We start from the raw sequence: 26,831 nt of genomic DNA on the forward strand, positions 1-26,831 counted from the left end.
ACAGGGTAGTAACACAAATTCCTTGAAATCAAAGTGTTCCATTGTTTGTGTTGTCAACATTTCTAGATCCCATCTCCTAAGAGAAATGACAGGTGGTTTTTTTTTTTCCCCCCTTGCATAGTGAGATTTCCACGAGCTAAATCAGTTTTGTCACCAATACCCATCACCAAAGTATTTTGGCATGTCAACGAATCAATCTCCATTTACCATTTATAGGATATACCAGGGCTGCAAAACTTAAATGCCTACAGGCATGGGCAGAAGATACAAATGGGAGAAGTGGGGTGAGACCCTTTAAGGTGTTAACACCTACCTTGTGCCAGCCAGTTGCTGTCACTCAGAAATGCTGCCCCAGTGTAATTAGACCACCACTCCCACCAAGAAGCTGAAAATCTGAACTTTAGGTATAATTGCCTGGTTTAAAATTTTAGCAACTAATTAAAAAATATTAAGACTCTGGATAGGCTAAAAATAAAGTCTGTGGCCTGGGTGGCTTCTGGGCTGGCCTTTTTGTGACTTTAGGTATAAAGCAATACCTGGTGTATAGCTAAATAAATAATGAAGTTAATGGGGCCACTCCCTGAACTTACAATTTTCTGTGGAATTTACAGACTGCTTTAAGTTCCTATTGTCTCATCTCTGAGAGGATGTAGAGAGGAAACAAAGGTGGAGGGTCACAATTAAGGGGGCAGGGTGGAATTATGAAGGGGGTCCAATGATAAAGGTGAACTGCTTTTCTGCTTGTATTCTTTAATAACATAACTCAACAGAGGAACATCAGACATACTCAGTTGACTTCCCAAAGCCCTAGTTCAGCCCAATCAAAATATGGAAGCAATTACCTAGTTCTGCCATGGACACAGTTGGGGAAGTCTCCCCATTGGTGAAAGAACAGTAGGGAAAGAAGCCTGATGCTGGTGTGTAGTCACATATTGGTTCTGGTTTGATTCCATTGATATCAAGACCTGACTGGTCCGGGGAAGGCTGTATGTCCAGGTAGAAGCTGCTGACGGCAGAGTCTGCCTTGCTCCCCTCAGGGGTGTGCCCATCGATGTAGTTGCTGAGGTCATCGTGAAGTTCGGTCAGCCCGTTGGCCGAGATGTTGTAGGTGGGCGTCAGCGGCTCGGCCTCCCCAGGCTGCTGTTGGTGGTCTCGCTGCTGCTGCTGCATCCGGTGTTTCTGCACTTCTGCGTACAAGCTGTCTCTCTGCTTTTTCGACATTCGGCCAAATTTTACAGCTGGAAGAAAAAAGCCAAACCACACCTTATACAATGTACTTTTCTTCCTTATCCTCTCTGGTATGAATTAGGGGTTCCTTTAAAGTTTAGAATTGCAATGATAAATCACAAAATAAGGGCATGATCCAGAGGTCAAAACAGTCCCACCTTAAAAGGGTTTGCTCCATATCCCAACAGCAAGGACATATCTCAGAGGCACTGTTTCAGAAGCAGGATGGGTAGAAGAGACCCAGAACAATGACCATCCACATTTCCCTCTGTCACGTATACCTAGGGTACCACTGATATGTGACTTAATGTTTACTTTCCACCCATGCAGCTCACCTGGACAACCTCTTTCTCTTCCCAGTCTTTGGAACAACTGCAAGGATGCACAGACCCACAGAGGGACATAAAGCACAAGCCGTCAAAGCTGAATTTTCATTCACTTCACTGCTCTGTACACTCAAAGAAGTCTCTTTCTGATTAAACTGCCAAATCTGGGGCCTGGTTGAGAGGCCTAAACAGACTGGACAAGGGATTCGCCATTCACCAAATCACACTTGTGAACCTGCCTGGACTGAGGAGCCTCCTTTCTACTCATGGCTGGTGGTGGTCCCTGTGAAGCCCTGGGCCACTATGACCCATCTTTAAACTTTTAGCCTTAAGTAAAAACAGTGTCAGAATTGTGGAAAGGGTAAACAAATGGAAAGGGCAAACGTACAGGGTCCCTGCGGGGTGAATTTGTGTTTACAGTGCTTCTCCCTGTGATGTGTCTCCATATTCAAAGTGGAGCAACAACTGCAGTAACTTTCCAGTTCATTCAGAACCCCAAATGACTTCTGAGATGCTCAGATAATTAAGGAGGAAAAAAACCCTATGATTTCCTGGTCTGCGTTCTCCTGCTAGCCATTTATTCTCAGCTCTGCTCTGTACATGCAGGACAGAGTTTCTGCTGGAGGGACTAAGATCTCTTAATTCAGTATGGTCAAAATTGCACTTGACAGGATGCATGAATTCACCCCTTGGCCACCAGCAGAGCTCTGGTGAGCACAGGTAGGAGAGATAGAAGTGAGATGGAGAACCAGGCCATCCCCTCAGGCCAGCTGAAGGATTCTTTTCCTGCCAAAGAGCACATCCTGTTCTTCAGCACAGAGGAAACAAATGAGGTGGATACTGGTCAATTTCCAGTTTCCACGACTCAGGTGACAAACTTGGGTGGGGCTGGTTAGATGGCAATCAGGAGGATGTGGGGTCTAAATTTCAAGCTTCTAATTGTATCCTGTCCCCCCCACCCCATTCATTTTCCAAAGTCACAGCAACATGTGCTATCACTTACAGGCAAAATCTCAAGAAGGCAAACTGAAGGTGCTTTATGTCTTTAAAAAAGAATATTCTAGGATACCCAAGGAGATTAAACTCATAGGTAAACTCACTTTGCTGTAACTTTGAAATGTGTTTTAACATTTGCATACATATTAACAATAATCAGATCCCGTAAGTAAAATCCTGAGTATAACATCTTGAGACAGGCCCACACCACCTGTAATTTTATTTACAGGTTCAAAAGTGATGTCAGTTTAGCACCATTAAAAGATGAAGTCTGCAGAGTTGCACATCTCTGGGAATTTCTGAGAATATGGCGTAAGTTCTGGGACTTGCATCTACCAATGTCAAAAACTTCACTTTTGTTCCCACATATTCTAAGAGGCCATCTCAGGCACCAGGTTCTGAAGGATGTAACTTGGTCTGGGCGGGTCCAGGACTCTCTATTATGGGGACAGCAGGCTTTCAGAACGCCTGCATGATACTCAGAAATATTTTTCCACAGGCTGAAGCTCCACTGAAGAGATGTTTCCTTCAAAGGGAGCTTCTGATATAGTCAGCCAGCTAGTATATTCAGAAAAGTCCTCAAAATGTACCCACTGTATTTTTTGCCCAATTTTCATGCATAAGAATAACTTTTTGAAATCTGGTATTGATAATTCACTGCACTCAAGACAGTTTTCCAGGAATATCTAGAAATGTTTTGCAACTGAATGGTTGATAGTCTCTTAAAATAACTTTTTTTAATGAAAAGAGCATTTATCATTGAGCCATACTTTGCACTATTTTCACATGTTCTGTATGTATAAATATTTGATTTTGGCAAGTGATTCAATGTACCCAGTTTAGCATAAAAGCTAATTCACTTCAACTGCCAACATGCTTACTAGGTTAAAGCACATAGCAATTCTCTCTGGTTTGCATTTCCAACTTGGGAAATGCCTATAGGAGGTAGATTTATTAAGGCCCTCAGATGACACTTAAATTCAATCAAATTCACTCGTGCAGTGTCTTAAATGTTGAAAACTGGAAGGTGTTCTAGTCACAGAGACACCTCTCCACATCACCCCCAACGGCCTGTTCACTATTGGATGGATAATAGAGGAGGAAGTAATGGCTGTGAAATCCATGAGCCACCAAGTGTGTGTGTTGGGGGTGGAGGGAGGGAGAGAAGAAGAACAGGGGGACATATTTTGGCAGATCTAGATCCATGTTTGAGAATGCACTTCCATGACCCCACACTACTGTACAACTCAAGCTGTGGTGCTCACCATCTCGAGACATCCCCACGGCAAGGCATTTCTGTAATCGACAGTGTTGGCAGCGGTTTCTACTGGTTCGATCAATCAAACAGTTCTTCTGACGAGGACAGGAGTAGGTGGCATTGCTTTGCTGACTTCTCCTGAAAAAGCCCTGTGATTCCATTATGAAAAATAAAACAGGTTAGTGTCAGTTTGAGTTGTATGATACTAAAAGGCAGTATACTAAGCATTTAGCAGCATTAATATTTAATGAAGAATTAAACTTGTAGTAGAATAATCCAGGAGATCATTAATGAAATTAAAGTCACTTCTTTTTCCTTGAGTCAAACTGATCCCCAGAGCCTACTCTCCTGTCCCTTACACATGCAAAACTTTACCTCCAATTGAGGGTTGCCTATGTGAAAGGCACAAGATCAGTGGCTCTAGACTTCTGATGATCAAAAGCAATGTGCTTGATGGGACAGTACAGACTTATCATTAACATTTATTTCCAAAATATTTTAGTAAAATAAACACAAAACCCTTCTCTGGGATGTTTAGAGATAAGGAAGATGCAGCCTTCTTACAGCTCAGGGCAGCTGCAACCTGGCACACTGTGGTGATCTGCACTACCCCGCTTAAATCACTGCGTTTTAGCCCTTTCCCACTCCCCAAGTCAGAATCTACTGAAGTTAAATGACACTTGGGTGGATTATGTTGGTAGACCAATCATATTAGAACTATTACTCAACCTCTGACAGTTTTTTTTAAAGATTTATTTACTTATGCATACAAGATCTGGGGTGTAGGCCAGAGATGTGGGGGTGAGAGGATTCACCAGAGACAGAGTGGGCAGCAGAACAGGCAGATCTACTGAAATACACTGGTGAGGAGAGCATCAAGCGAGACAGGAGAGGTCTGCTGCACCATGTGGCTCAGCTCCCTGGTCGGGGATTGAACTCATGCTGCAGTGGCTGCAGATAGCTTGATAGTGCTGAGACTTAACCCCCTGTGCCACCAGGGAGGCCCTAACCTTTGACAGTTTTGAAATACCATGTATTCACAATCAGGTCTTTAAGATTCAACAAATCCCATTTGATGTTCGTCAAGTCACAGTTATTTGTCAGGCACTATTTCAGGAGTGAGAGGGATGGATAATGAGCTGCCAAGCTGCCACACTCAAGAGTTTCATTCATTCACTTATTCTCATTCATTCAGTAAGCTATTTATTTTTTGTTAACTTCTTGAGCTGGATTCTTACTAGCTCACACTCATTTTCAGTGTTTATCCTTTTCTTAAAGCTGCAAGTTTTCCTATAAAACGCACAAGTTTTGCTATATAGCATTTTCATTATCCTGCAGTTAAAAAGATACTCTAACTTTGAATAGAATTTTTTTCTTTGATTGATTTCAAGTATCTTTAGAAACATATTTTTTAAATTTCCAAACAATGGGGATATTTTTTGCTACCTTCTTATTGTTGACTTATTTCTAGGGATATACCCAGAAGAAAAAAAGAAGTCAACCAGAGGAGTCATTTCTAAGAAGTAAAGGCATGAAGCATACAGGAAAGGTATTGTTGTCTTCAAATCTTTAATGGCAAAATAGATGACCCCCAACACAGAGGACACCAGTGAAGAGGGGAGACATAAAATCCTGAAGATCTGACAGATGGTGAGCAAACTAAAAAGGGTTTGAATTTTTCTAGAGGCCAATCTGGCAGTTGTATCAAAATCCTTAAAAACATGCTTATCCATTGAACCAATAATTCCCCTTTGGGGAATGTATCTTCAATGAATATGCAGAATTGTACAAAAATTATCTGCAAGGATGTTCATCAAAGCACTATCTGTGATATAAAAGAGATTCGGAAAAGTTCTGAATGTCCAACATTAGTGAAATGGAAGTCACCTTGGATACCTGTATCTGTATCATGGAATAGTCTGCAACCATTAAAAATGGTATTTCAATAAAACAATTTTTGACATTAAACGATGATAAAAATATTCTTCCTCCCCCCCTAAAAAACAACTAAAGAACTAAACATAATTCTTTTGCATTTTTAAAAAAAATCCTTATGTTTAATATAGAAGGAGCTATGGAAAATTATGTCCTCAAATGAAAAGAATCATTGACACTGTTGGTGGGACCCTAGGTGATGATAATTTTCTTTTTGTTTATCTGTACTTTCTGAATTTTTTCTGCAATATACAATATGCAGATGGGAAGGTATATGAGCTATTTGGGAAGATCAAATATAACTGCTGTGAGATGTGTAGATGAATTTCAATGAATGTAAGGTATGTGACCTTAGGTCCTGTTTTTCCTTTGGGAATCAACCTGGGAAGGGAGAGGGCAGGGCACAGACTTCTCACCCCATCTCTCTCTGCCAACCTGCTCACTAAACTAAACATGGGCAGGCGGGACCCCAGGGCCTTAGATGGTCTCTCTGTTACACCTTAAAACTAGCCTATATCAAGTCCAGTCTCTTCTGTGTAGCAATCTTTTCACAAACCATCTAAAGCTATAGGGTTTTTTTTTTTTTGATTTGTTTTCTTTTTTTTTTAAATGTGTGTGTGTTTTTTTTCCCTCTGTGAAAAGGAAGTGAGAAAAAGTAAAACATTGGGGCTCAAAGGAGAGAACTGAAGAACATAGAAATGGTAATAGAGACAGATAATCCTGAGAGATTACCAAGAGGTCACCTGGTTAGGTATTCAGTTGAGTCTGAGACACATAATCTCTGTGAAAGCTGAAAGGTGTCTATTTCTTTGTTGAGACTCAACCACCATTCAGACCCTACTTGTTTGCTGTCACTGCGGGTGCCTGCAGAACGAGGATCAGGATTTGCCTTTTCTTTAGTTGAGGACAAATTTAAATTTTACTTGATTCACAATGAGTTTGTTTCATTTTGTTCTATGATCACTGAATATGGAGAATGTCAGAGCTTTCTAGTTTTCTCCTCACATGAACCAGTAATTAAGGGTAGGCAAGCTCTCTGCCAATATCATGACTCTAGATCAAATCACAGCATCTGTCACTTTTCTTTATGGATTTTTTTACACCATTACTATTTCGTCTCAGGATTCTCTCTAATTTTTCCACTTCTTTACAAAATCCAAAACTAGATGTGGTTCTCCAATAATGCTGGCTGGGTCATTAAACTAACAAAAAGGATTCTGCTTTTCAGTTCCCAAATATTAGACTGATGTTAGCATTGAACTGTCACTAATACAGTTTCAGAATGTTAACACAGAAGTTATACATAACTTCCAGTTTGCTCCATTACAGGGGAACTCTGAGAAGGATTGATGATGATGAGATCAATCTTAATAAGTACTTGCATTGATCATATTTCTTTATTCTCTACATTTGATGCTTTGACATCCTGGTGCCATGCTGACCCAATAGGGATTGTGCTTCCCAGGACCAGCTAATTTTTGGACATAGCAAACTTTTGCCAGAGAATATGCTTTTCATATGTAAACCAACCAATCCAGAACCCACACACTCACTACCTACTCCACAGGCTCTCATGTTCTGGGCCACTGTTCCCCCGTCCAAACCACTCCAGGATCAGACACCAGACAACAACAGAGAGCCCTCAGGCTCTAAGCCTGTGACATTAATTAAACTATCCCCTCCTAGGCCTGTTTACCCTGGCTCACCAACTCCTTCCAGAGGAAAGGTGCATGGGTGAATTGGTGAAGGAAATTCTATGCGGATTATACCTGGAGAGAGGGGGGAGGGAAGCAAACACCGTCTAAAAATGAATAATGATATAAAATATATATAAGTAAAAAAAAAATTAAAAAATAGGCTCTTGCCCACATTTGCCCCTCACTTGCTTTTCTTCCTGGCAGAACCTGCTGCTTCCAGTTGGTGCTGCAGCATGCCATGCTGGGCCTCCTGATTCCAGGAGCCTGTCAGTACAACACACTTCTTTCCAGAAAGTCATTTTTGCGTGTCTTTACCTCCCTGATTAAAGCAAATCTCAGGCATCATTAAAACAGTGCTGACCATGTGCTAGGCACCCTGTTCTCTAGGACACAGTATTAACCTTGCCTGCATGGGCAGTGAGCTATTATCATTTCTCTAGTTTTAAGGTAGAACAGATGGAGGCTTCCAGATGCAGAGTGACCTGCTCAGAACCCCACCTCTAGCAAAGGGTAAAGGTAAGATATGAATTCATGTGGCTTAACTCCAGAACACATCCTTTTAATATCCCTTTATTTTTTTTCACTTCCCTTGTGTAGCAGAACAATTCCACTCAGGCATTCTCCTACAGGGCAATCACAAGTCAGCCAGTGTAGAGACAAGGTGTGCATGACAAAGTTGTGAGAGTGATCTCTGAAATGAGACTACCTTTGGGTCAGCCCCTTGAGCTTATGATCCCAGTGCCAGGCACTTGAAAGACTGCTTTTACAGCTGCCTTTTGGTGGGGGTTAGAGTCATACAAGAAAGCCAGGTTTATGATTTTATGATTTTCCCCTGATTTTGGATCAGAGTTTTAAGTTCCCTTTTGTTCACCTTATTTCTAAGTTACTTTGGCTTGTTTAGAAAACAGACAAAGCAATAATAACAAACTTACTTTAAGGACACAGTCACTATCTTTAAAGATGTCTGAGTCATTAGGCCATAAATTGCAGGGCAAATCCAGGAGGCATTCCACATGTGCTCTGAGCAACGGCAACAGGGCAGAACCGATTCTGGCTTCCAAGCTACCTCCTCAAAAAAGGATCACGCTTCTTTCTACATGTGTCTGCTGTGAGGCGTGTGGGGAAAGCAAGCAAGAGAAGAGATACACCTTGCTCTTCACAACACATTTATTCTATGAGTCAGCTGAGCAAGTGCCTGCTAAGAGTGCCAGGAGGGGCGCAGCTAAGAACCAGAGATGTTTCTTTTGGACTCAATCACTAGTCATGCCCACAGGAGAGCTATCAAATGCCAGATGGGAAGGGTCAAGCAGGGTCAAGGGAGTGGCGTGAGGGGAGAGAGAGGGCAGCCACTGTGACTCAGATAAACACTGAACTTTGCATGTTGGACAAAATGATTTGGTTATCCTTTTTCAAAAACTCTTTTTCAGCACTCCTTAGTATTTCTCAAAGGTTTAAGGATTCGGGAAGTTAAGCTGATGAAACATTTAAAACAAATGAACATACAAGAGGGAGAAGAGTAACGAAGATGAGGAAGAAAGGCAGAAAGTCAGTGTGTGGGGGGGGGTCCCTTCCTATCTAAAGGTATGCCCGGCAGTGTAGAAGTGGAATCTTGACCAGACGTGAGTTCTAGGGGAAGTTTGAGTCCACATAGAAAGCAGGGACAGCACAAACCCTGGGCGTGGGGTTTTGGGTAGAAGTGGGTAAAATTTAAAGTGCGAAAGCTGTAAGTGAGAAAAGGTATTAAAAGTCAAAATTTTGGAGTTTCATTTCTAAACTATAGGCTAACCAATTACTTCTTTGGTTTTTGTAAAATTTTCCTTTTTATGGATAGCAAAAAAGGTGGAAATGTGCCATTATAAACATGGTGGGCTTGAGCAGCAAGTGACCCAGATGAATTTCAGGTCAGTGCCAACTGTGAGACTGTAGCACACTACCACCACCTAGTGGCAGCATACTAACATGCAGTTAATAAAAATAGTAAATTAAAAAAACACAAGGTGTTTCCAGCTAAAAGAGATTGAGAGATGATCGGATTCAGTAGTTCTCAAACAGAGAACACATCAGATCATCCATGGAGATTTAAAAAAAAAATTACTTTAGCTCTATTTATCTAGAACTTTGGGGGATCCAGTCCAGACATACTTATGAAATTGCCACGTTATAGGTCAAAAAAGAAGATAAAATCTAACAAAGGTTCTTGAAGATGCAGCCCCCTTCTTTTTAAAAAAGTCTGGAATTACTTTAGTTTTCTGATTTTTGGAAAGAACCAAAATGAAGTTCAGAAGAGCATGTGACTTATTCAGGGTTGTCCCAGGATCGGGAAGTATCAGTGCTGGGACTCCAACTTCAGAGTTCTTATTTTCAATGTGGTACCCTCTCACTTAAATATCTCCTCTTTCATATTGGACTACAGGACTGATGCCACACACATAGTCTCGATTTCCTCACACACAGAGACCCACACTGCTCAGCTTCCACTGTCTCAAAGAAGTCTCCAGCGTTTCCTCCCTCATCTTGTCTAGCCTCTTAAAGCGCCTTTCGTTAGGTATTATTTCTGATTTCTACCTTCGAGTCCCTGGAAAATTCTGCTTATTTAATTTTAAACAAATTAGCTGTGCACTTGGAAAATGTTCGTTGACTACACTAGGCTGTGCTCCCCAGGACGGGGACTGAAGGCAGGGTCTGCAGGAGAAGATTCACACCAGGCGGCAAAAATAGAACACAAACATTTCAGGAATTTTGTGATTCCTGATTGTGAATACATTAAACATAATCATAATGAGTATTAAAAGTTAACTTGTTATTATTTTATCATTATCCATGCTTTTGAGGTGATTACATATTTGTATGGTAGAGATACTACAAAACCACATGCTACTGTACATCTCTTCCCTACTTTGCATTCAGTGAGATGTGAGTTGACTATGTGGTAGGAATATTTATACCACAGAAAGTGGCAAATGCCACAAATTGGGGCTTGACTTATTGTTCTGCTTATTGCTTGCATTTAAAAAGTGATGAAAAAAATGAGAAGTGTAGGTTAAATTTATGTCTATAGGCATCATGTTGTGAATAGCACCCCAAAAATTGAGGAAACCTTTCAGTATTCAAAACGCATTATCTGATTTAGCAAGGAACTTGCTCACATCAGCACTGATGAAAGCATGAAGTTCCAAAATACGTTTTCTTCATTTCACTTTCCTCTTAATCATTACCATAAATGAAAATACCACTGACATTCGAATAGCTTGGCACTGTCTCTCATCAATGCAACCACAGGTATGGAGGCAAGAGTTCAGCAGAAATCAGTGAGAGCTTTCAGTGAGGATCCTTTGTCTATAGGAAGCTGATTTCACTATTTGCAAAGTATGTTGAGCTATAGTTATATACATAAATATAGATACTTTTTCAGAGAGCTGGTTATTAAAAATGGACCAGCATGTGACTGGGTCAAGCCCAGTGCTTGCTGGATGCTCAGGTTCCTTGTAGGCTGTCTGAGTTACTCCTCCTTACTTCAGATAGTCCTTACTCCAGACTTATGGCTTGGCTTCCTATAGCCTCCTGTCCTCCCTCTGCGCACACAAATATACTCCAGAAATTTTAGCTGAAAAGATAGAAAATGACCTTTTTTTTTTTTTTTTTGCATAGAAGAACTGGGGTCTAGGCCAGAGGTATCGGGGTGGTGGTGATAAGAGGATTCACCAAAGACAGAGTGGGGAGCAGAAAAGGCAGATTTACTGAACTACACTGCTGAGGGGAGCAGCAGGCAAGACAGGAGAGGTCTGCTGTGCACTATGTGGGTTGGCTCCCTGGCTGGGGATCGAACTCAGGTCATAGCAGTGATAGCACTGAGATTTAACCCCATGGCCACCAGGGAGGCTCCAAAAAGGGCCTATCTTCATCCACTGTCCATTTTCCAGTCTTAGCTTCTCCAGTGCTTTCCTGCTCAGTTAAGGGTACACCTTCATACCAGCTACTCAAGGAAGAAAGGTGGACTTTATTTCAACCCTGATTCTTCCCCACCCCATCCACATCGTCCTTAAATTAAGTAGCATCTTTCCATCTTCGTATTTCTGAAATCCATCTGTTTCTCTCCATCTTTACTGCAAGTTTTTCAATTTCTCATACCTATCATTTTGAGTTGAAGCTATAGAGCCTCTCAGCTGTTCTCCCTGTTTCCACGATCACTACTTCTGATCCATGTTCACCATCGCTGAAGATGTCTTTCAAAAACACAGTCTGATCAGCTCACTTCTCTACATATTAGCCCTGGATGGCTCCCCATTGATGACTGGGCTGTGGCCATGCGTTCAGACAACTGTCCTCCACACAGCCCTCTTCCAGAGTCACAGCTGGCCAAGCTTAGACCACCGTGTCCACACTAGCTCAAAGGTCAGCTCTCTCTGTCCCTTCAGGATTGACTGGGGTATTTGCCTTCCCGACCTTACCTCTCCCATATACATGGGCCCTGGGAGCCCTGTGGGCATCTCCCTCAAAGCCCTTCACTTGCTGTATCACTAATCTCTCTTGCCTTGTTTGTTTCCAGAAGCAAGCTCAGCACTTGAAAAAGTCAACAAATAGTTGCTGAATGAATGACAGTGGGTAAATGGTGGTAGTGATAAAAATAGTGGTGACAATCATGTGCTGGGCACATGTTCTATACCAGGCACCATGTAGGATGCTTTGCAAACATTTATTTGCAATTCACAACAACTCTGCAAAGTAAGTATTTTTGTATCTGTTTTAAAAATGAGAAAAGTAAAATGCAGAGAGATTAAGCCAGGTGTCCAAAGTCACATAGCAGCTAAGGAGTGGAGTTGGGATTTGAATTTCTGAGCCTCTGATGCATCGTACTGCAAGTACCATAGTCTTCTTCATGCACCATCAAAGAGGCAGGAAGAAAAACAAGTTGGGTAGACTGAACAACATAAATAAAACAAACAAAAAAATAGTTCCACTTCTCAATTCTGTAGTCAGAGTTCCAGAAAATGGTACAGAGAAGGTAAGGGAGATGGCATTTTATAGGGCATCAAATGCCAGGTTTCTAGACAGGTAGGAAAAAACTTTCATTTGCTATGTCTACTAATAAAAAGCTTTGAAATATACATGGCATTTATATTGGGGTTATTAATAGTTTTGTCTTAAAGTATGGGTCAGCTGGTCACAGATCTGTAAGTGTGGTGGGAAGGTTTGGGGGTCTTGCTCAGAGGGGGGACCCCTTCTGCTTGGGGCTCCTCCTCAGTGAGGCACAGGCTGAAATGCTGATCTGATGTTTGGTCTTTTGACAATTTTCACTTAATGAATTGATTCCTACAGTTCATTAACATACCCACTTCCACTTCTGTATACACATATGTCTTAATTAGCTGCTCATTGGCTGTTTAATTACAAGAAAACAGCTGACAGCTGCCTTGCTGAATTCTAATGGCAGACGCTTTGGAAGGGCTACACATTTGCTTTTGACAACCAAGATTTATTCATAATTCTATGATATATCATGAATGCTCATATGCTTGCCTGAATATTGTATTTTCTGATAAAATTAAAGTTTTAGAATTTGGGGGACTGTTGAAATGGATATATGTGTCCCTCGAATTCCACTTGCAAGGATGAGAGAATCCTATACGTAAAAGCATGAACCATGTCACAATTTTAATTATCTTGGAATCCCATATTCAGAAGCATGGGGTGAGGAAGAAGAAATATCTTTGGATAAGCCTGGGCAGAAATTTAAGTACCTGGATAAAGGTAAAAAGAAAACAACTACCAACTTAATTTTCTTGAAGGGTAAAGAGGGAAGACAGAGATTAAAATCAGGCAGAGGAAGAGGAAATAAAATTTAAGTGGGGTGGCAGAGCTAACTGTCTGCCAGGAAGCAAATGGTGAAGGAAATTTCTTTTCTTTTCTTTTTTAAGGAAATTTCTTCTTTAGACAAGAATAGGCAATCACATTTGCAAAAGTTAGCTGGTCCAACCCTGCACATGCATCTGGTGGCAATAAATCATGGAAGCTCGGATCTCCCCAGTTACTTTCCTGTTCAATAATGATGGGTCTCCCTGTAGAACTGTATGTGCAAATGATCTCTGATTACAGCTGACGTCGTGTGTCATACTTGGTAAGTGTACACAACTGCTTTACACACAGTCACGCGCCAGCCTTAGACCAACCCAAGTGAATGCGTTCAGCAGTGGCCTAGCCAGCACTGGGGGCCCTGCCCCAGTCTGGGGCCCTGTCTGTGACCTGCCACAAGTCCTTGCGTCTCTCCCTGTCAACTAAGGAAGAACAGCAGTTACTAAGACGTGATTGACTAAAATAAAGAAATAAAAAATATAAGTTATCCAAATCATCTTGAGGCAAGTAGGGGTTTAACACATCCTACTGCTTGTGGATTCATCACAGGACTGCGAGATTTGGCTAAAAAAATTTCTTAATCACATGTACATAACAGAAGTAAAACCCTGATGTCAGATATCATTTTCTGATATAATTTTCATTTTAAATGGCTAGCTCTGATACTGGGGTGAGGTGCTATGAAACTTTGTAATTAAAATGTTGATCATGAATGCAGCGGTGCTGAGAAATGGACAAAATTGGTCCAGGGCTAGTGATATTTTGCCACAGAATTAAAATATTAGAATTCTTTAAAAAGCTCCAGATATCGTTTTAATTCTTTCTGGGCAAAAAATACCAATTATGCATTCTATTGGTAATTCTAGATAATATATTTGTGAATGTAAAAAAGGAACACTGACTTCTCCCTTTACTAAGTGGATGAGGAATACTTTCTATTAACACTAAAGGGAATACTAAAGTATCTAGGAATACTAAAGGGATACTATCTATTCTTAGACCAAAGAAGGGGGTCACGAGCAGATCTTCATGTAATCAGAAATCAATTACTAACTCCAAAACTTGACTGTATATTATCATTTGAGAAGTTATAGTTGAAATTATAGAGCCAAAAGACTAAAAGGATAGGGGTTAAAAAAAAAAACTGTGATTTTAACCTTGAAAGAAAGTTTCATCGTCATCATCATCATCATCTGAACAGCTTATGAATCTAATGATAAAGCTAGAAACTGAATGTGAATGATGAAGAGGGCCATTTCTCAAAGAAAACCTCGATCAAAGTTCATTTTTCTATAAGCTCTTTCTATAAACACTTCAGCATTTTCACTTGCTTTCAAGATTGAACCTTAACCCTGCTGCCTTGTTTTATTTCTGTCCTGTCCCCCTACAAGTTCCATGGTCTGGGCCCACTTCCCTGGCAGACTTACTTTATACTTTGCTCTAATTTTCATATCCAGGGCTGGGGCTAAATTCTGTTCCAAGGCTCTGAAACATATTTCCAGATAGAACTAAATCCTTGAGGCCTGGATTCTAACACATATCTTCTGGAATGTAAGCCCCAAAGCTCGGGTAAGCACTCCCTCATTATTTCAAAAGAACAACTAAAATATCTTCATAATAAAGACCTTAGCATGATGGAACCCTGAAAAATTGAGAATGTTGTACCCATCTAGCTTACCTTCTACTGTGCACAGAAAGGGACCTCTTTCTCCAGTCCAACTGGGTTGTATGTTGTCCTCAAGATACAACAAAGACTTCCCCACTCCTGGGTTTTTGCTAATGTCATTGCCAAATGCTGTGCAAAGTACAAGTCCTTCTCTATCCCTGGACTACTGCTGGTTCTGCAGAGGACCCTTTCTAGTCCTCTCTCCTCTAAGTCACACAGCCTGATGCATATGTGTTTCTGGAGTCACATCATAGATTGTAACCTTGCCCTAGTATTCAATTCCTTCCTATTTAGCTTTCCCTAATCAGGCCTCAGTTCTACAATGAGACCATAAACTACATGAGGGAAGGAGGAGGCCTTCCACGTCTTTGGATCCGTTACAGTGCTTAGATCATATCTGGTCCCAACAGGGTATCATATTTTTTGGTTGTTTTATTGGAAGAATCTACATAATAAGTCACCAATGGTCCCCCAAACCAAGACTGGACCCACAGAGGTTCTGAAAACATCTGATAGTACAGAGCAACGTCACTTAGGCAAAGAGAGTTCTTCCATGTGCCTGACACTCTCCTAAGTGCTGGGCCTAAATGCACATGATAACCCTGTGATGTAACTACAATGACTTCCCTCATTTTTACAGATGGGGAAATGGAGACACACAGTGATTGGGTAGTTGTTCAAGCTGGGAAAGAGAAAAGCTGGGATTCAAACCCACAGAGTCTGGTCCCCCAGGAGAAACAAAGGATGGCAGTCCTGTTTCTCAGACAGGTGGGTAAGGGGACAGGTGCTGAGCTGGGAAAACCTAGGAACCAGTGAAAGAGCTGGCAAAATGTTTACCATTACTGCTGTTGATGTGCATTGCTTAACAGAGCAAATATGTGGTAAAATAGATAATCATTTCAGTTCTTAGATAGGTTTTCTAGTTTCTTGTGGTTTCAGGTTGTTGATTTTTCAGATGCCATTTAAAATACATTCATAAAATGATTAGCTCAGAAATAACTGAGTCACTGTCTTTCCTCTCATCAGACATCTATGTATCTAATTAGAAACTGTCTTGATGTCTAATGATAGTATCATGGAGATAAATTATTTACAGTCTGTCATGACACAACCCTCTTCACCTGGTTAGAAAATGACAAATCATTAATATTAATGGCAAAAGCAGATGGTCTCTTGACTTCATCACAACTTGAAATAAAAAATGTTAGTTTTGGCAGAAAGGAACTATAATGTAGAACAACCACTGTCTGCATCAAATATAATCACATACCATTGTATAAGTCCCAGGCTGGGCATTGCCCAATCTGTTAATAAAATTAAATTTCAGTTGTTTGTTTGAGTGACTTTCGACAGAGGAACAGAACCATAGATAACCGAAAACCACTTTGGCATTGAAGCTATATATGGTCAAGATCTGGAAGGGAATAGTGAAAAATGACAAGTGTGAAATAATAGCTACCTTTTTAAAAAAAAAAGTTTATGTTCCTATCATAAATAAACATTGGGGGTAAAAAAAAACACACATTGTTTGTGCCTATGAGCACACAGTGGTGCTCAGACAGGTAACTGGAATCTTCCTGAGCAGTAGCTGTTAATTCATTTCTGGACTCCAGGGAAGTCCCCTAGGAAGCAGCCCGGCCCCACTCTGGCCCTCTGCAGGCTCCACTCCTGGATTCTCATTCCAGTCTGCCTCATAAAATCACATGCGATGTCACTGGAAGATGCAGACAGAGCGATCACTTTCTGGGGTAGAAAGAAGGAGCACATGGCGGTCAATGCCACCCAAGAGTCTATCCACTTAACAGTCTAGGTGGAGTTCAGTAACCTAAAGTCAGGTTTGCTGGGAACCCCTGACAGGGGAGCACTGCGGCCTGCAGGCCCTTCAGGAAAGGCTATGTCATCTTCACGTGAGACTCACATAGGAGGCATGAGCATGGGGCGGGTGAGGGGGAAGGGGCACGGCCCACATCAGCCCCAATGATGCCAAATGTTGGTGGGTGGCTGTCTCCGGCAGGTAACTGCCCTTTCCTTACATCCTGGGTATTGTAGGCTGGGAAGTTGATTTAGTTTACTTCTATTTATTTATTTATTTATTTATTTAAATAATTAATTTTGAGGGAGGGCAGACAAAGTAAATAAAAGCGTTTAACTTTTTTTTTTCTTTTTAACCTGGAATCCTGAAGTCTTGAGGGTTACCAGAGAGATAAATAATTCTAAAATCCCCTTTAAATTCCAAATCCCCTTTAAATAGCAGGCTCCTCACTCGTCAGAGGTAGGCGACATTTTAAAAAAATTTGTGATTATTGAGTGTGTTTGGTTTTGGGTGCAGATCTCAAACCTCACTGATGGGATCAGTGTGAAGCACTTGCACGCATACAAAGTGACGAATGTCATGATGATTAACAGTAAAACAAAGACTCAGAAATGACAAGGCAAATTTCCCTCAAGCCTCTCAGTGGTTATTTGTGTCTGTAGGAGATTTTGTACGTTATGACACTATCTTTTCTTAATTTCACTAAAGGAAAGCTAACCAAATTCCTGGATTGTATTTATTATTTCAGCCTCAAAATGCCTTAGGGCTAATTCAGGCCTGGTTCAGTGGCAGTGGACTGTCTCAGAGGCCTCCTGCATGTTTCAGCAGCTTCTCTCCTGTTTATTTTATACTATTTTATAGTGTAAGCTATCTTGAGGCTCTTCCAATATTAGCAGGATTTAAATCTTAACAAATTGATATTTGAATAACAGAGGCAATCCGGACTGTGGAGTCTTGAATGATTATGACAAACATCTCTATTTCGCATTTTCACATTATGCATGTTCTGTACACAGTGGCCTAGATCAGCATCAAAAAGAGCTAAAATAGTAGCAATGGCAGTAGAATATTTAGATTTAAGTAGCATTTTCAGTTTTGTAGCATTTTCATTTAAGTAGCATTTTGTTTGCAGTTTTTCAAACTACTCTTGGAACAGTTCTAACAGGCAGGTAGGTTAGAGTGTTAGATCCCCTTTACAAATGGAGAAACTGAGTCACTAGAAGATTAAGCCTCCCAGGTGGTGGGGCCAGCACCAGAACTCGGTTTGTCAAAATCTGGCCAAATGAGTCAGCAACAGTGTGCCAGAGTAAGACTTCCAATCACAGTCTCATCAAACTTACTGGAAATGCCTTCTTATAACGCTTATAAGAGGGACATTACAGAAATCTAGAGTCATCTCTTTTTTAAAAAAAAAGATAGCCAAAGGGCCTCCCCCATGGCGCAGCGGTTGAGTGCTGGGCTGCAAAGCTGCCCGCAGCCTCTGCAGCACCAGTTCGATCCCCAGGCAGCCAGGGAGAAATGCACATGGCACGCAGACCTCTCCTGCCACCCGCTGCTCTTCTCAGCAGTGTACCTTGGTCCCTCTGCCTGTTCTGTTCCCCGCTCTGGCTCTGGTGAATTCTCTCACCCTCCCGCGCTTCTGACTGTACCCAGTGCTTGTATAAATAAATAAATAAATAAATAAATAAATAAATAAATAAATAAGTCTAAAAAAAAAAAATAGCCAAAGAGATTGCTCATCACTTCAATCAATTCTAGGACTGCAAGTGACAAGCGTAAGCAGTGCTCCAACACCCTTCTCCAGTCTCCTGTTATTTTGACAGAAGGCGTTATTCCTGAATAGCAATTTAACACCAAAATATTTATTTTGTCCTGTCATTGCTCATCACTTAAAATTCCAAGGAGTTGAATTTTTATATACAGCAGAAGTAAAGAATAAAAATCACAAAGATACATTCTAACATGAATGGGAACAACAATTAAAAAGGCTTACCTTGCAGCCTTCACATGTAATGACACCATAATGGATTCCTGATGATTTGTCTCCACAGATCTTGCATGGAATAATTTCAATTTGAGCTGCAACAGAAGCACGCAACCAGTTAATTACATTTTCTTTTAAACACCTTATAAAAGCGTTCCCTGATCAGCATTTGTATAGTGAAAACTAATAACCTGCTAAACATTATACTGCATTAACTATTCATTGCTGAACTGTGAGGGTCCCCCTAGAGCCCTGGACTAAATTATGGCTGCTCGTTATATAATAGCTTTCGGGTTATTAAAATGGGTCATTTGAGAAGGTGTTTAAGAACCCACAAGAAGACTGGAATCAGCATTTCAAAGCCTTCAAGAACTGGAGAGTTCGCAGTTTAGGCCTCAGAGCAAAGCAGATACTAAAACGTTTCCTCCAATCTCATTTTCCATCATTATTTTTAAAAGGTCATAAATCTGTCTTGGCTGAGCACTGCAGCTCGACTGGTAGGGAAAAATGTACTCCAAAAAGACAAGACCACTTAGGAAAATGATTCAACTCAAAATATTAACAAGTTACATATGATGGTAACTTAAGAATTCCTTACCCATCTTTTTTTAATTAATATAGTTGCCATGTGTTAAAAATTAGTCCATTTGTGTACGATCAAAACCTTTCAGCCATAAAGTTAATAATTTCTCTGAATGTAATGATGATGAATCCTGACAAAAAGAATATGTAGCTTCTGAGTTCTTTACATTGAAAATTGATTTCCTGATACAGTATGCATGTGTCTCTATCCAACTGATTACTTAAAAAATGCTGCATGATGGAAGGCTAACAAAATATTAATATACATTACACCAAAGTTCTCAAATATGACAAAGCATACTTCCAAGCAAATGCATTATTGTCTTGAGCAGAGTTGGAAAGAGCACAATTAAGGTTTAAAAAACAACCTAAGGAATAGAATAATTTTGCAAGACAAAGTACTTGACCCACCTATTAAAAAGAATTGATACGTGAAATAAAAAGACCAACGCTGAGCTGTATAGTTAGGATGGCAACGTTCACCAATTTACCTGAACTGTTTCATTAAGCGAAATTCATTTTCATTTGGGTAGAGTGTCAGAATATCAACTAAATTGCGCACACGAACACAACTGTAAGTGACCAAGTATATTTCCTTTACATAGTCCAGGCTCCATGCCTTACACACAGCAATGACTTGTTTAAAGAGTATGTTACACAATGTAACACACATATATGCACAGCACACATTTTCTTTCAGTGTAATCCCATACTCCGGGATAATTTCCACAATCACTTACTTTGGATTTGATGAGATGCAGTATCCCACACTTAGAAAGAACACATGTGAAATTACTAGGCTTAACCTCATTATAAATCATATGTACCTGTTAACTTCCTTTCATGGAAACTAGTACTGATACTATGGTGACTTTTAGAGAGAGTCCTCTTAGTGTTTATACACCGAGTTTCTTTGCTTGTCCAGATTTAGAGATTGGTTGAAATCTCACATCCAAAACATTTCCCAAAATCTCAAGATTTTCTAATACTACAATAATGACGTCTTTGTATACAATCTGTCTATTTTGACTCAATTGTGTAAGGTCACATTTAACAAAATTATTGTCTACAAGTCTGCTTTCTCATCTTAGTGACTAGTTTGATTTCTTCAAGAAAAATTCTTTATGAATTCCTAAATCTAATTATACTTCAGACCTTTGGTCCTTCCAGTATTTTAAATATAGTCAAGGCAAAATTTTTGTTCCACAGTGTGGACAATTTTTGTTCCACAGTGTCTGCATCCTGAGAGAGAAAGGGAGAGAGTTATACCCAAAATTTTCCAGAGACTCACAGAAGCTCAGAGGTTGTAGAGAAGTTCTGAAATGTGATAGCAGCTGAGAGTGATTAGCTGGATTTCCCCATGTGAATTAACTTTTCTACAATGAGAACTGGTCCTTGCCTCCAACCTCTAAGGAATAATCAGGCAACACAAAATACTTGGACCATCTATTAAACAAAATTTATAAGTGAAAATAAGACTGACATTGAGCTCATGTCACACCTCGAGCTATAACCACAAAAATTAGACATAGACAAACCTTACTAGGTCTTAGAGATGAAGTCAGCATCAAAACTATCCGAAGCAATTAAAGGAACACAAAGGCAACACTTGGGTCTTTTAACAGTTATCTGCATTCCTTCTTAACAAAGGGGTGATTAAACACTCCTATTTAGTCTTTTATAAGACTATGAAGGTCTGGGGTAGGCCATCTTAGGAAGATGGCCTGTATCTGTATCTGAAACAAACTAAAATGATGTGTTACAGCTGTTTGGTCTGCCCGGACTCTTAGTGGATGACCCACCAGAAGTGAAATGATGATACGTAAGGTAGCACCCCAAATGCCCTGCTCCTGGCTCCTGTGATCCTGCATGTAACATGAGGTCTGGTAAGGAAGAGTGTGCTCATGACAGGCTGGCCCTGGGGAGTGCTTTTCTGCCCAGAAGTTCCCCCCAGTAACAGCTCAAGTCCCGGCTTCCGGGAGGGGAGGAGTGGGTGGATGGTCGCTGAAGTGCAAACCCAGAGTTTAGAGCCACTACTGCACAGGACTGCTGCCCCAAGTCTGGCTCCCAGACTTTTGCTTCAGCTGCCAGGGTCTTTCAGATATGGAAGTTACTCATGCTGAGACAGATTTTACAAGATTTCAGAGGTCAAGGTGCTTAACATGAATGGACTCACTGTAGATAACCTGTATTTTTTTTTTTTTTTTTTTTTTGGTGGGACCCTCGCCAGTGGCCGGGGATCGAACTGGCGCTGCAGAGGCTGCGGGCAACCTCACAACCCAGCGCTCAACCACTGCGCCACCAGGGGAGGCCCAACCTGTATTTTTAAGCAAAGGTCCATTTGCTTAGAGCTTGCTCCCTTCTCTCCTCCCCCGGTATGAGGGCTTAGTTCTGGGTAAAGTTGGCCAAAGAAGTCAGTATTACCTAGAACAAGCTTCATGAGTAATCTCATGCTAAGGTGACAGGAAAGTTTCTCCAAAGCAAAGTTCAGGTCTTCTGACTGGCCAGAAGAAAATATTTTACAAGCCTATCCCCTGGGTGGCTCTCATCTCAGAATTCCAAGTGCGCTTTAGGAAATAACAAAAATCCACCTGCTCCAAAAAGCAAACTCTCTGAATGTGATCTGATCACATATGTTGATATTTCCAGAAAGCAAATATTTGCAAATTGGAGAAGAGCACTTATTCACTCAGTCTTCCATTTAATCCAACAATTCACAAAAGCTGCCCCCTCCACCTTTCAGTCAATTTACGGAATTCAAATATATCAATGAAAAAATAAATGTACTCAATGCCTTACACATTTTTTAAAAGGAAGGCAGTTCGTTTCATAAATTGGAGTTTTCAGTCTTTATAAGAGGGAAAAGGACAAAAATCCCTTTGCCCTTTGCTTTCCATCCCTCAGGCTTTTCCATTTTCTAACAGGCACTGTTGTGTCTTTTCAAAATAATCTCTCTTTAACACAAATTATGAGTCTTGGCCCACATATCTACTGCACACATTAACTCAGCTGGTATTTCAAAGGATGAGTTCTGTCAGACACCACTACTGTCACAAGTATATTGATTAAATTAGTCCACATACATATTCATCACAGCAGAGAAGTTTATTGTGTGGCAGAATATCTGAAGCAAGACGCACACATATAATCATGAATTGGCTTAACAATGAACAATTTTGCTATGAAAAATTCTAATTTGCCCATATTTTCAGCTCTATTGCCTAAATAATTTGCTTTCTCATGCACCCTGAGTAATTCAAGCAGACACTCCACACCTGCAGAGGCAAATTTCTGCAGTTTCAAGAAGCTGACAACAAGTGGCAGTGGGGCGTCAGCAACCCTGGAATGCAACAAGCTAATGAGCCAAGTGGTCCTTGGGCTGGGCTGTGTTTGAGCAGCTATAAAAAGTTTGCTCTTTCCCTTTAATTATAAAAGGAACAAGCACATGGGTACTGGCATTCTTAATGCCTGTTTATTCCTTAGGACCTATTTTGGTCTCCATCCGAGACTAGCGCCCATTCTCTCAAAGAATTAAAAAAAGAACCCCACGATTATACAAGAGTTGGACCCACCACTTCGTTCTGTGAGTGATAATAATCTAATGTATTTACAATGATGAATAATATCTAACATGTATTTGTATTAACAATGTGTCAGGCATTATCATATTCATTTCCCCAACAACCCTAAGAGGTTGTAGGTTAGTAGTAGCAGCATTTTTCGGGTGAGAAAACTGACGATCAGTTAGCTTCAATAATTTCTCCGGTGTCAGAGAGCTTGCAAGAGGTCCAGTGGAGACTTAAGTACATCTTGTCTTTTTGTTAGACTCAACATTTAGGGTTTTCCCACCTTTCTCACCATGCTGCATGGTCAACCTGAATCATCCCAGTAACAAATATTGGGAGCATATTGCTCTTGTTATTCGACCATTAACTGAGTGTCAAAAGTCATCCCATGGGCTTCCCTGGTGGAGCAAGGGGTTAGGATGCAACCTATGAAGCTGTCCACAGCCACTGCAGCACGATTTTGATCCTCAGCCAGGGAGCTACACATAAGACGCAGCAGACCTCTCCTGTCCTGCCTGCTGCTCCCCTCAGCAGTATATTTCAGTCAATCTGCCTGTTCTGCTCCCCACTCTGTCTCTGGTGAATCCTCTCATCTCCTTACGCCTCTGGCCTGTACCCCAGTTCTTGTATGCATAAATAAATCTTAAAAAAAAGGAGACATCCCGTAAGTAGCTTGGTTAAAATTGAACACTACTTAGAACTGATGTCAAGATGTCATTCTGGGAGTTATCTGACTAATTTACAACCAGTAGTCATCACCAACCTTGTAGACCTGTCTCCATTTTATAAAATACCAAGAGTGTTGTTGACCGTAAGTGACTGATGCCAAGATTTAACAATTCTTAAGGCTGTGCAGATAACTTCACCTCTATGAGCCTCAGTTTTGTATTTGGAGATTCAATGATATGATGGATAAAGACTGCAGCACACATGATTATTTGACACATATGCACATCACACAGTTCTTAGAAATAGTTGGCACTCAATAAATAGCAGTTATTATTATTGCTATTGTTGATAAGAAATCCTGCCTTGTAGTGAAATGAAATTCTTTTCTCAGACTTTAAGCTCTTTCCAAAGTGGGGATAGAGAAAAGCTGCTTATCCTCCAAATAATATGACAGGCAGTCCATACCAGCCACCACAGCAATCCTTAACTGTTTGCTGCAACACACGGCATGTTGCAATCATGTGAGATGTATCCTATGGAATTTGTTGTAGTAATAGTAAAAAAAGAAGCTGAAGTTCTTTAACGGTTCATATAAAAAAATAACATGGACCCACGTTTACCCCAATAATATCATTCCATCTAGCTCACTTGCACAACCATATACTTCCTTGAATTGGACTGAACAGGGTGAGGTTATTGCTGGCTTGCCAGGAAATAGTCAAAGCTTGAGCTCACCCAGGAAAGTGTATGAATGTCAAGCACTTTTTTTGTCTTGAAAAAATGGTCAAGAACTACTTCTTAAAAAATAAAAACAACCAACAACTATCTTTTACACAAATTGTTGACAGTGTTTTTTTTTTTTTTCCTGGAAGGATGCAACTATGAAGGACTTTTCTACTCACTATGCTACATATTTCTCTAATGTCTGACTTTTTACAACCAGCATGTATTACTTCTTGTAAGCAGAAAAACCAATAAAGATTAAAAAGAAAAACCCTAAGGCATTTGATTTTATTTTCAGTAAAATGGCTTGAGTCCTTTATGGATTAGTCACTTTATTTTATCCCCAGTTTAAAACTACTGGGGTATTAAAAGCTTCTGCAGCAGCCTGGATGGCAGCCTGGCCCCCATGTCAAGGCTGGCTGGTGGGATATAGGCAGTCTTCCCCTGGTTCTCTGGAGGGACTTCAGGAGTTTCTGACCTCTAGAGTTTTATGGCTGCTCTGGATCTGGCCATCTCCAAGTTCCAAGGGTCTCCAAGAACAACGTACTCTGTCTAAGCTAAGCTGAGAGGCAGAGACTGGGGCCGAAATCTAGCTATCTGTGAGCTCTGTTGCGGTGGCTCCAGTAGCCTTGAACAAGGTCGCCTTTTTCTAATTTGTTTTCCCAGGTAGGGCATCTCTTTTTCAATCCATCCTTCCAGAGGTGGCACCCTTCTCTACAATGTGCATAGATGAGTGTGGTGGTAGACAGTTCAGGGAGGAAAATACTCTCTCTCTACTCTCTCTTGCTGACCTAGAGGCCCCAGGCCACCCCCGCATTTACAGCAAGCTCTCACTATATCTTCATGGGGAAAGGTGAGCAGACTTTGGTAACTGTGGCATATTCTGTCCTGGATCTGTGGCTTGGGTACAGCAGGGAATCTGTGCTATAGTCCAGGCATGTTGGATGGACCTCCGGGGCAGGGAGGGTAGAGTTCCAGCTTTGAATCATGCAAATTATTGGTCAACTTGTCTGCCATTTGTCTACTAAAGATCTACTAAACATAAAACTAGTGTTTCCTGAATGTAGTTTTACGCTGATTTTGAATTCTTTGCTGTGAGTACTTGATCCTGGCTGATATCACCAAAGCAATTAGCCCCCTAGTTAGAAAAGTCTTCGGTGAAGCAGCTGCATGGTCATTTCTGTCAATAATAATATTGCCTGATATTCGCAGAGCTGTGTAACAGTTTTTAAAGTTTTTGTCCTCATTAGCTTGTTGTGATTTTGATAATCACAACAACTCTGAAGTAGGCAGTTGGGTATTATTATCCCCATTCTACAGATATGGAAAATGAATCTCAGAAGGGCTAAATGGGTTCTTCTCCATGTCTTGTTTTCCCATGGTTTAATTACATAGGAGGCCAGGAACACACACATACACACGCGCACACACACACACACAGAGTATCTCTTTCCTATTCAATATTATTTGCTGCATTTAGATTAATTTTATCATTAACCTGGAGCTTTCAAGGGAAAATGACACAAGATTGTAAAAAGGTGGAGGTTGATTCAGCTAAGAAGTGGAGCCACCATCCTTCCAAGTGTCCCTCTGGCCCTCAACCCCCTCACCCCCAATAGTGGCCTCAAGCAACTCTCTTACACCTCCACTTCCTCCATCTATAAACTGAGAATAATTCTTACCTCCCAGGCGGGGGGGGGGGGGGGTAAATGAATGCTCCCAAAGCTCTTTGAAGATGAAAAGACCTATATAAATGGGAAGCTTTAGGAAGCTTGGAATATCATTCTTGGCAAGGACCAGGACGCTGAACCCTCACTACCCACAACAGGCTCTGCCGCAAAGAGAATAAAGAAAAATACATAGAACTGTAATTTTCATCTGTTAACTGGACTAAGTTTTTTTTTAATTGCTGGTTTCCAAAATGCATTCCTGAAGGACTAATGGGCCCAGATATTATTATCTTAGTTGCAACTTGAGACCAAAAGAGCACTTAGATGGAGAAGTCACCTCAATGACAGCCGTCACAAGCAAAGTCGCTGAACTAAACGTTCAGGAGGGCTCATGCAGTCCTGTGGGCCCGTGTGGAAGTGCCGTGATTCCCATATGTTAAATACAATAAGTATATGTGTTATCCTCAGATATCCAGAGTCTCAGTTAAGTTATATCTCACTCAAAGGACCCTGTCAAATTATAGCCATAAAAAAACCCAAAAAAACTTGTACCTTACTTTGAAGCCCTTCCTCTTTAAGTCTTGTACCTTACCTACTGTTTTCAAGTCACTTCTTAAAAGCTTTGATTTGTTTCTGCTGAAAACCTAACAGCATATTAAAAATCATTTTTAGTAAAAAGTATTGCACATATCTGCCACATACACCTCAGACACTGGCAGATCAAGCATTTGCAGACTAAATTTAAAATAAGACAAAACCAGAGCTTTAGAACTTTGACTGTTTCCATCAGTCTTTGTACAAGTAAGACTTAGGTGTGTAAGAGTTAAAACACTGGGCCAGAAGTCCCCATATGAATTGAGAGAAAGCTG

The 26,831-nt window shown here is 40.7% G+C and overlaps 1 protein-coding gene across 3 annotated transcripts in view; it reads right to left on the bottom strand.

Annotated features, from left to right (window-relative positions):
• Positions 1 to 26,831, bottom strand: part of RORA (RAR related orphan receptor A) — a gene marked incomplete at its 3' end in the record, with an annotated part of 693,863 nt that overhangs the window by 12,314 nt on the left and 654,718 nt on the right. For all 3 annotated transcript variants that reach the window (XM_084241126.1, XM_084241125.1, XM_084241124.1), the window contains 3 exons: positions 18,762 to 18,847; positions 3,815 to 3,956; positions 843 to 1,238 (listed from right to left, as the gene is read on the bottom strand). In XM_084241126.1, the coding sequence (XP_084097252.1) occupies positions 843 to 1,238; positions 3,815 to 3,956; positions 18,762 to 18,847 (624 nt within the window). The remainder of the gene's footprint in view (positions 1 to 842; positions 1,239 to 3,814; positions 3,957 to 18,761; positions 18,848 to 26,831) is intronic.

This window comes from Talpa europaea (assembly GCF_964194135.1).
Source record: "Talpa europaea genome assembly, chromosome: 8".
Taxonomy (NCBI): domain Eukaryota; kingdom Metazoa; phylum Chordata; class Mammalia; order Eulipotyphla; family Talpidae; genus Talpa; species Talpa europaea.